Source organism: Drosophila virilis, chromosome 2 (assembly GCF_030788295.1).
Source record: "Drosophila virilis strain 15010-1051.87 chromosome 2, Dvir_AGI_RSII-ME, whole genome shotgun sequence".
Classification (NCBI taxonomy): domain Eukaryota; kingdom Metazoa; phylum Arthropoda; class Insecta; order Diptera; family Drosophilidae; genus Drosophila; species Drosophila virilis.
Genome location: NC_091544.1, coordinates 29,288,405 through 29,300,208, shown reverse-complemented (window position 1 = coordinate 29,300,208; position 11,804 = coordinate 29,288,405). Strand labels below are relative to the sequence as shown.

At 39.8% G+C, this 11,804-nt stretch overlaps 1 protein-coding gene across 1 annotated transcript; it reads left to right on the top strand.

The window, feature by feature from the left end:
* Positions 1-6,105, top strand: Scm (Polycomb protein Scm). The gene is made up of 4 exons (XM_002056308.4): positions 1-932; positions 1,005-1,922; positions 1,982-3,037; positions 3,112-6,105. Exons 1-4 carry the CDS (start codon positions 444-446, stop codon positions 3,247-3,249), a joined length of 2,601 nt encoding a protein of 866 aa, XP_002056344.1. The 5' UTR covers positions 1-443; the 3' UTR covers positions 3,250-6,105.
* The last annotated feature ends 5,699 nt before the right edge of the window (positions 6,106-11,804 follow it).

Below are 11,804 nucleotides of genomic sequence, written 5' to 3'. Positions count from 1 at the left end.
GACACTTTCTCATCGCTAGGAAAACAAATATGGCGGAACGCAAATGCAAAGAAAAATAAAAAAATCTAACTAATTCGCAATCGCAAGCATCATTTAACCGCGTACAATGTACAATTGCTGAGTATATAGAAATTAATAGCTCTTGCTGTGCGCTCTCTCATGTTCGTATGTGAGTTCGTTTGTTGCTGCAATGCGATTTGCACAGTCAACACAAATACAAATTTGTTATTACGTGACCTCGAGAACGCCGCTAAAATTAAAATTCACAGATCCGTGGCAAAAAGTGTTATTTTACCTTAAAACGAATATATCTAGTGCAAATGCAACACTGCGTGAGCTAAATGCGTCACTACGATGCAGATTAACTGATTAATTAAGGTGGAGTGAAGGTAAAAATATAAAAATCAAAAGTACGTGGTTAAAAAAACGAAAACAACGCAAAAATGTCTGGCGGACGCGACAGCAGCGCAAGCGCCAGCAGTAGTAACGGCAACAGCGCTGCCAACTCCAGCACACCGCAAACGCCGACGCAGCAGCGCGCCCGCGGTCGCCCGGCTAAGCGGGCGACATGCACCTGGTGCGGCGAAGGGAAGCTGCCGTTACAGTACGTCCTGCCCACACAGACGGGCAAAAAGGAGTTCTGCTCGGAGACATGCATCGCCGAGTTCCGTAAGGCGTACAGCAAGGGGGCGTGCACGCAGTGTGACAACGTGATACGCGAGGGTGCGCCCAATAAGGAATTCTGCTCCATGATGTGTATGAACAAGCATCAGAAGAAAAACGGGTCGACGCGGCACAGCAGTGGTGGTGCTGCAGGCGCTGGTGGCGCTGCAGATGGGGAGCGCAAATTGCTAAGCAGCGGTGCGCCGGCACCCACCGGTCCCTTTCAGTACGAGAGCTTTCATGTATTCGACTGGGATGCCTATCTGGAGGTGAGTAGTGTTGGTTCTAGAAGCTGTTGAAGGCTAATCGGCTAATCTTTACTTGTCTGTGGTGTGTGTTAGGAAACTGGCAGTGATGCGGCGCCCGCCGAGTGCTTCAAGCAGGCGCTGAATCCGCCCAACAACGATTTTAAGATTGGGATGAAACTGGAGGCACTAGATCCACGCAACGTCACTTCCACCTGTATTGCGACGGTAGTGGGCGTATTGGGCTCAAGATTGCGCCTGCGACTCGACGGCAGCGACTCACAGAACGATTTCTGGCGCCTGGTCGACTCGACGGAGATCCATGCGATCGGGCATTGCGAGAAGAATGGTGGCATGCTGCAGCCTCCTCTTGGTTTCCGCATGAATGCTTCCAGCTGGCCCGGCTATCTTTGCAAGATACTCAACAATGCAATGGTTGCGCCCGAGGAGATATTCCAACCGGAGCCGCCGACGCCCACTGAGAATCTCTTTAAGGTTGGCCAGAAACTGGAGGCGGTGGACAAAAAGAATCCCCAACTGATTTGCTGCGCAACAGTTGATGCCATCAAGGATGATCAAATTCATGTCACTTTCGATGGCTGGCGCGGCGCCTTCGACTATTGGTGCAATTATCGTTCTCGTGACATTTTCCCAGCTGGTTGGTGCGCGCGCAGCTGCCATCCCATGCAGCCGCCGGGGCATAAGTCACGCATGGACTCCAGCTCTGGCAAGCAGCGTTGCCCGCGTCCCAGATATACCGTTGTCGCTGAGTCGGATGCCATGGTGGCCGCCTCCCCGGTAACGGCGCACTTTCACACCAACTGCAAGGGCGGACCCTTTATTAATGGCTCCAAGCTACCGTCTATGGTGACGGGGCCGACGCATCAGACGCTCGCCAAGCTTTGCCTTCAAGAGGTGCTGGCCGCCAGCACAGATACACAGCAGTTGTCCAAGCTGCTCTTCGCGCTCGACGGGGATGTGCATATTGTGACCGCTGCTGGCAAGAATTTTACGGTAATTTCTTGTTAACTTATCAAACTTCCAGTTATAGCTGATCCCCTGCTGTTTTTCAGGTCAAAATACCCTCGCCGCTGCGCATGAAGGATGATGAAAGCCTGGCCCAGTTTATTGAGACGCTATGCATCACATGCCGAGCATGTGCAAATCTTATCTCATTGATGCCAGAGACCGAGGAGTGCAAGAAGTGCGCAAACAGCCGAAAACGTCAGTTGTTGCAGACCGCAACGCCGCCAGCGTCGCCTGTGCTGGCCGAGAAACGCAGCCGTCAATCCAAATCCGCCACGCCCACGCCTACATCGCCCGCCGAGAAGCCGTTAATTATCAAGCAGGAAGCGGGTGTCAAGGCGCAGACGCAGCAGCCCGCAAGCAAAGCCACTAAGGAGACATTAAACCACAACAATAACAACAATACTAACAACAACAACAACAATAATAATAACAACAATAACAGCAACAATAATGTTAGCAGTGTCAAGCTGGCTATCAAAGTGGAGCCGAACAACGTCCCAGCGACAGCCTCAGCGCAGAATCAGGCACAGGCGTTGCGCAAGGTGCGCTTCCAGCATCACAACAATAACAATGGCAACTGCCAGCAGGAGACGAGCAACAACTTGGGCTCAACGGGCAGCAACAGTAACAACAGCTCCTCCTCTTCCAACTCCTCCAGCAGTAGCAGCAGCAGCGGAAACAGTAGCAATAGCTTAGCCGGCGGCACAGTAAATGCAAAATATTTGGCACCACTCGTCGCCGAGGTGCATCCAGAGCAGCTAAGCGCCAAGCCACCTAGCAGCTACTATAAATCTCCAACTACATTATCATCAAGCGCCTCCTTTCCGTCTTCGGTATCCACGCCTTTCACCGCCTCACAGTCGGCCTGTCCGGCAGCGCCGGCTGCCAGCGCTGCCAAAGCGGCAACAGCGCCAGTGGCTGCATCTGCATCCAGTAGTTATGCGGGTACAGCCATCACCTCACCGCTCAGCACACCTACATCGACGGCTTGTTCGCATCTGCGAGCGCAACCTATCGACTGGTCCATCGAAGAGGTCATCCAGTATATCGAGAGCAATGACAACTCGCTGGCTGTGCATGGCGATCTCTTCAGAAAGCACGTGAGTAGCCAAAATGTGATAGACCTAATATAACTGAATACTCATTAGTTGTATACATTCTCTTTAATCTGCAGGAAATCGATGGCAAAGCCTTGCTTTTACTTAACTCGGAGATGATGATGAAATATATGGGCCTAAAGCTGGGGCCAGCCTTAAAAATATGCAATCTAGTGAATAAGGTCAATGGACGAAGAAATAACATGGCTTTGTGAATTGCCAGAAGCATAAAAGAAACATGGATATGGCAATGGAACAAAATAAAGCGCAAGAAACGGAATATGGCCAGCGCGGAAGTGTTAACAAATTAGTACCTCCTTAAAAAGTAAAAGTAAACAAAAAAAAAGAAAGATAATCACATAATAGATAACAGATATGCAGAATATATTTGTAATGTGTTCGGGCATTGATGAAGTTGAAGAACGTTAACAATTTTATTTTAAATATGTAATTTTCAACCTTAAATTCTAATGCGAACTATGTTAAACATGCGCGAAGGAAACCAAAACAAATGTCGAGCAAAAAACAACTTGAAATTCCAAAAACTCATATTCAAAATATCAGTTTTTCCAGCAAGAAAAACGTATAAAACAAAAAAATAACACATTACCTTTAAAATGCATATGCAAAATATTTATTACACACACGCACATTAGGCACGGAAAACAAAAACAGTTTGTATTTAATAAAAATATATACGACAAAAAAAAAAAATCCCTTGAATATATTGTACATAATTTTACATATAATTTTGTAATTATGTATGTACTGATTGCGTTTCTTTAAACTTAAACTATTACAATGTTTGCTTAATTTTAGCAATTTACTTTTAAGTAAAATCAACAAACAAAAGAACAATCTGTTTAAATTTATTTGTAGACACATAAGAAACCTAAAATATAAAACTAAACGAAAACCCAAACTTAAAATGTAAACTATATTAACTCGAAAGAACCGACAGCGGATACACATAACACAATCAGATATATATATGTATAAATATATATATAAACACACTTCTATGCAATATTTCTCATTATGTTTATTTACACACCCACACAAAAACTCACAGACATCTACACATAAGATATACTTATACCATACATATAGCAAACTGTAAACATTATTAAACTTGGTCAACAACAAATATTTTATTTTTTCACTTTAATAATAATTGCTGCTTATGAAAGACGAAACTGTTAGGAACCATAGAAGTATTAAAATTTGTAGTACTCAATCGAAAATTTTAGATTGCCAACTGTATGAGTCTATGGCTCTCCTTTCTTCCAGCTAAGTTTTGCATAGCGCTTATTTGTTATATACTTCCAATCTATAACACTCATACTTCATATACATAAGCCCCAAATATACGATGTATACATATAAAACTTTCGGATTGACACAGGTAAATTTCGAATAAAGCAAAAAGCAGTTGCATATAATCATAAAATTAGTCAAAAATTTCATGTATACTTGAAAATCGAGAGTAATAATATCCCGTATTAATTCTTGGCTAACCTTTAGAAACAAATATATAGAAAATTAACGGACTTTTATCAGATGCTGATATACGAGTTACGAGTTACACCAACATAAATTAGCACTAATGAACAAATTGGAATGAAATTATTGAATATATGCGAAAAAAAACATTTATCTCCTAAAATCACCCAGTCTCTCACATAAACACCCACACATTCACACGCTAGTTCAAATACATATATACACACTCATATACAAATTATTATAATGTATTCATTTTGTTTTTGCATTAACATTAAATTATATACTAAGTGAATAGTTATTTAATTCATTTCACGTTATGTATGTATAGAGATGAATCACAACATTGTACCAGACAATTGAAATCTGAATAAAGCAAAACATATGCATATAGATAAGTATCTACTATAAAATTATGATATACTTCAACAGCCAACTCTGTTGGCCTTCTATAAGGGCTGACCTGTTTATTCCGTTTTAAGCTTTCAATCAATTGTATCAAATATCAAACTAACTAATCTGAAATATTCTTTAACAAAAAAAAAATGTGTTTGGTATTTGTAAATATTATTATAATATTTTAACAAATTTCAGTTTCCGCTAACGATGTTTTCAGCATTTATTTTGCTTACCAAATTATATATATAATACTATGAGAATTAATGAGATTCGCATAGTATGGCGTATTTTCTCATGTTCAGAACTAAAGGTAGTATTCAATACACGTAAGAGATACAATCTTGATTATTAGCCCATACAATTTCGGACTTACCGAAGAGAAAGTACAAGACACGACTCTCTAAAACTTGAATTCGATCCCGGATTCGAATTTGTATCCAAATTTCCCGAGTTTCGTCAACTTTGATAGTTCTACTGGTTCCATTTTACATTTTTCCTCAAATTAAAAAGGAATAGAAAAGTTTTATTTGTAGTCAATCGTCACGGCAAACCTTTCATTTCCTTTACTGCCTTAGAAATTATTTAAAAAAAATGTAGATTAACAAATATAAATATAAATAACTTATAAATATACTTCAAACACCTACGAAATGGAATCGCGCACAACTGGCGACGATTTATGGATAAATGTTAGCGAAACATCCATTGTTCAAGGCGGGAGATCTGTTTATTGTGGCTGTCAGCTGCACGATCCATTTCCTTTGTGCAATATAAAACGACTGGTTCCGGTTCAGACAAGAGAGAGCAGTAAATGTAGCTGTATCAAGGAAATGACACCTGATATACCAAGATCGGGTCTTTTTGATGAGCATTATGTGGAACTAGAAATGGAATCGCCGGAAACTCTTCACCGCCGTTGTTGGGGAATAAAGCGTAGCCCAGAGCCACCAGTCAATGGATCCGACAAGCCGCGAATACGTAAAGCCAAGCACCATTGGGGCCGTGATATTATCGAAAGTGAGCAAATCTATAGTTATACTGGTTGCGTTATAGGGTAGGACTTTGGAAATATTTTTGTTAGTGTTAAAATTTAGTTATTAAGTTGAGTTTCGCGATTTTAGTTAAGTTGTATTATCGGAAAATGTTGTATTTAAAAATATATATCTACTTATCAAGATATATCAAAATATTTATGTTAATTTTTCATAGAATTTAATTCCTGAACTAGATCTTACACATCCACTTACTTTCGAGCTCATGAAAGAATCCAAATTAGTACATTTTTCGCAGGGTAGCCTTAAGTTATTGCTCATCAAGGCAGCACATAATAACAGTTGTTGTTATTGTCGATTGCTTCGGTTCAAGGTTTGGTTTCTATTGGAATTCCGGACTAGCACGGGTTCATGACAAAATCATAGTTGGGATTGTATTAGAGCTTTGCACAAGGTAGCTCTTGGTCGAGCATTCTGATCTCCGGCATGGGTATTGGTGTAGCCTTCGTATTGTGTCAAAGTTGTAAAATAGTCGATAAAGAGAATACGATTTATGTGTTGTTTCAGGAAGCGGAAAGTTAGTAAAACTAACCTGAAAAAGCGGACAACGCCAAACCAACTCTCAGAAAATCAACAACAGTTGTTGTCATGTCATTGGCCCGTGGTCGGCTAACGCATAACAAAAGCGTTAAGCCTTCCCCCTTACCTTGCAAATCATGCACCCGCCACCCAACTTTGGTGCATTTACAATTTGCGGTCAACAGTCGTCGCTGCGGGAGAGTTGATTTCCCTTTTTATTGGATTTAAGCGATCATCGTTCAATTTATAGACAAATCAAATGGCATTTTTTACTGCCCCCACAATTTGGGGGCGGTTTACTTTTTTATGCATTCCAACGTTGGACAGAAAAAAAAACGGCAAATAAATTGGATTTTGTTTTGGCATGCAAATCATTTGCTACAGGATACAGCCTGGGATTTGGTTCAAACTTTGGCCCTGTCGCTTCTTTTAATCATGTGAGTTAACCAAAGGCAATGACAACTTTTGTGGACAGAGTTAATGAAGCTGCTCCACAACGGAAATCAAAAATCCACAATGGACAATGGCTGGCGTCTAGACGTGACGTGACAGTCAGGAGTAGGGCGACGGCAGTCGGGCATCCTGTGCCGGGCTGTACAACAATCCTTTTGTGCATGAACCCTCGATTGTCAGCTGTATCAATATTGTTACAGTTCATTTTGTTTGCCCTGGACAAATAAAGCATTTTATGCATCACCCAAAGCAAAGTTGCCCGGCATGCCCGGCCTGACCGTGGGCACCATCTCAGCCAGATTGTGTTATTTGCCTTGGCCAATGGCCAGTTTGGCCTTGCATATGGGCGTCAACGTGTGGGCTTATGGGCGCGTGGGCATGGTCAATTGAATTGGCATTGAGCACAAAACAGTTTTCAGCCGGCTTCTGCGGGCCAACTTTGCATGCCACATGCCGGTCAAATCACAGGGTTTCGCCACACCCCTCAGAGTTCAAATTCCATTGCTGAACTTTTAAGAGTTTCGCTTTGATTGATAATTTATGGGCAGAGGAATAGAGTTGGATTCTTAGATAAAAGCATGCACAGAATCTATGAGTATTTATCTACAGTTTAGACTAAGATATTGATGTGTTATGTATTTGATATCAAAGTGCTGCTTAGTTGAAAATTTTTGCCAAAAATATTTTCACTTAATTTTATGTTATTGAGCTGCAAATTTTGATTATAGATCTCTTTATGATTGGATCAAATTTACAGGATTAAATTATTGGGTGAAGTAGAAAGGATTCCATGGAATATACAAATCATTCTAAACAACTTGAAGGAATAATTGATTGGCCCATGGATTAAGCTGGAATAAGAAAACGTAAGAAAACTAGCTCGGACATCTTTATAAAAATGAATTTAGCGCAATTCCCATTACAATTTCCCATGAGAATGCCGCATTTAATGAGAGTTGGGCAATAAATTCTCTTGTTTAAACCAACTGAAGTTAGCATTAAATAGTTAAAATTACGCTACTGGTCAAAGAACCACAAGAAGAACCATAAAAACTGGGTCCAAGTGGAAATCGGAGAAATGCGAGTAAAATTTGTGCGCGTGAAGCCGTGTGAAAGTTGTTTCTGCTGCCGACGCAGTCATAAATAAATAAAATTCTACTTATACAAATGTGTGTAAAGTGTGTGTATGTGTGTGTATGTGCGTGTGTGTGTGTCAGAATGGCTGTGTGTGGCACACAATTTTTGCGCTTTTTCATAAAACTTTGAAACGAATTACTTAAGTCGACGTTGGGCTACATCTTGGACAGTTCCAACAATACCTAGAAATATGATGACATTTTTATGCCTAAAGCATATAAATTTCTTTTCTGTTAAAAATAAATACAAATATGCTGTGAATATGAGACTTGATAATATCAAAGTATATCGAAATATTCCCATTGAATTTTGTTATAGTTTCTATAAATGAGATTTGTTTTAAGTGTATTTGAGCTTCGTTGTGACAAAGTTTTCATTGCTCTCATAATTTTTGTTTTTGTTTCTAGTCAGGAAAAACTTGGCAAGATTTACGTTTGCAATTTGCAGCGGAAACTCAAAAAAATGAGCAAACCAAGAGCGGCCCATCAAGTGCAACACGTTGCGCGTAAAGTCAAGGGAACAAATGCGACTGAGGGGCAGGTGGTGGGGGAGAAGGGAAAGCAGGCTGCACATAGAAATATGCTAGTAATTGTTAAGCTATTAATTTATGCAACTAATGCGCTTGGCTGTGATTACAGGGCATAATATACATGCGTAATGCAGCCGCAAGAGAATAATATAAGTAATGTTAAGTACATTTTAGGGCAAAGGGTCGTCTAAGTAGTCAAAGTAACGGGGTCCTGCGGAAATAGGGAAATATAACCCAGAAACTCAGTATAAAAGTAGAGCAGTTTCTAGCGTGAGCAGCATTTAAATAAATTCGTCAGACAGTTTTGCTACTGCTCTCCATTAGATAGGATGAATATACTTTAAGATAAAAGCTGCCAGCTTTATCGGGTTTACTTTTATCAATATATTTTGAGTTAAGTTATCAATAATTTTTTTCAATATTTAAATCATATGACATTGAATGACATTATTATATGTCATGATTAAATGTCTTCTATTCCAAAACCTTTCGTTCGACCACAATAAAATACAAAATGATGAAAATACAGGAAATATAGGCATCGGCTAGGAGCTATTTTCTACGTTTAGATCGACAATTTTATAGATAAACCCGCAAAATAACTTATCAGTACAATTTGAAAGACTTGAGTGAATATTCATGATATATATACACGCATATAACTGAGGCTTGGACTTTCTGCCAGGCGGCTTATGTATTTTAATTATGCAAGCGCTTAGTTTTGGGTTAAGTTTAAGTTGCAAGTGCAAGAATTTGTGTGAGTTTTTTTGTGTGTCAAGCTTTTATAAAGTTTTAAAGTTAACCTGGATAAGAGCATTTCCCGTGCATTTCCAACCAACTGAAACTAATTGCAATACTTTTGCATTGACATGCAGCTGGATGCACGCACAAGTCCTGCCCAGTTCGAGGGGGGTTCTGTCAAACTATATCTCGTATATAAGCAGATGCAAACATAATTATATACATGTAAAAAGTATCAACTTTGAAGTGCATAACCCACCAACCCCCCCCCCACTCATGCGGAGCATCTTCAGCAGCGCAGTTCAATGCACCGGCAGGACGTGAGTAGGAAATTATTAAGTCACAATGGGGCAACGGCAAAGGGAGCGACATTTGTGCAGATAAAAATTTATTTGAGCTGCGCCAGGTGTGGCTGGCGCTGAGTAGGATTCGGTTGCCTCACCTGGTGGCAGACTGACTGGCGATGAGGATGCGACAGGAAATTCATCAATGTCTGCAGCGTCTGTTGCCCACATCCGAGGCGTACCCCATGTTTCAGTAGAGCTTGTAATTGCCTACAACTCTGACAAACGTTGCAAAGCGAAATAAGCAGAATGTCAGCAAACGAGGAGATACGTTGGGGTTCTGTTGGGGGCAGGGCTCATTTACGGGCCGGAGACAGCGCGAAAACCACGCAAAAGGAAGCGAGGCAACTGCGATTTCTTCCTTTGCTCCTTAATTTTTTTTTAGCAAAGAGGAAATTATGATTTTTTTTTTGCCATTCGCTTTTACATTACAATTTTTGTTTAAGGCTGCAAATTTAATGTACAGCAGCTACTTTGATGATGAGCTGGCGCCATCTAGTGATAGGGAACATAAACTTTAGACTGGCCATCAGGTATTCCTCATTAAGTTTTCTCATTGAATAAGTGAAAAAGAAGTGAAAGGACCTTTAGCTGTGAGACTTGAGTAAACATCCCTAGTGCTAATTATTTTATTATTATTATTTATTATTGGCCTACAAAACAAGTGTCAGCCAAAGTATTTAATGCGTTAAAATATGACATTATAAGAATGTGCCGCTAAGCAGGATGGTGTTATTAAAGATATATTATAGTAAGAAAGTATATAATTCAGGAATTTTAAAAGTTAATTAAAATGAAGATAAATTTAATTAAAAGTTGTGTTATGTGTATTGTATGTGTGTTGGGAAATCATTGACTCGAATGAACAAATTTTGTAACCTTTTCTACTGCCATTCCATTGAATTGATAGAAGAGTATGACACTTGCAGCTGTCTACACACAAACGAAACTCCATTTTTGGTTCAATGACAAAAGCGAGTACTTAAGCCACATATCTGTTTAAAGATTGAACATATAGCACTTGCAACAGTCGGTTGCACGGCGCACAAAAAGAGAATTTGCTGAAAAGAAATCATAAAAATATATGTACTTATGTGGTAGTATTTTAATCTGACATGGCTCATGTTTGCTGTCTCGAAAAGCGCTGTCTGTTTGGCCAGTCACTTGGCACTTGTCAGTGGCAGTCGGCGCGGCGAGCAAAATTAACAACTTGATCCTTTGTCAAATCAGTCAAGCGTACTCAAATGCGCAAAATCCACAAAAGTGACTGCAAAGCGAGCGAAGCAAACCACCAAACCAACCACTTACATTAACACCACAGCCAACCACCCACCTACACACACACACACACACACTCTCTCTCTCTGTGTGCCTGGAAAGAGCTCAACAATATGTAAATTCACATTTTTTGTTTGGCCAGAAATGAGCTTAGTCAGCCAATACACAGCCAAGAGGCAGAGCCAGCGAGGCATAGAAACAAGGAAAGCCCTAAAAATAAAATAGAAAATAAAAAAATTGTCTATAGATTGGCTTATTAGAATACATACTTAGATTTCAATTTTGCATACTATGTAAATGCGAAATGTACAAACTGTCAGGGTAAAAGTGAAAAGAACTAACATATTTTAAACTCTGAGTTGGAAAGCAAATTTGAATAAACAGCATACATCTTAAAGGAATCTTTCGAATGCAGAAGATAACAAGATAAAGCATATACGCAATTTATATGGAATACAGTTTCGCCTGGGTACTTCCATTTCCGATTGTGAATCTTTAAATGGACTTTCATGTTCGTTTTGTTTATAACTTATTACTATTCTTTTGGGTTTAAGGCTAAGTACAGAAATATTCTTAAGGCGAAGCTAGCACCGTGATTCATATTCGCTAATACTCTACTTAGCCCAAGCGGGTCAACCTACGATCGCACGGCCATTGACTTACATATACCATACCTATATTCAAGTCGGTCAAATCAAATTCAGATTCAGGTTATACTACAAAACATAATAAATAAATAAATAAATATGCTACAATACAATTTTTAAATATACTGCTTAGTAGTTATTTAATTTATTAATTGCAAGTTTTAGATC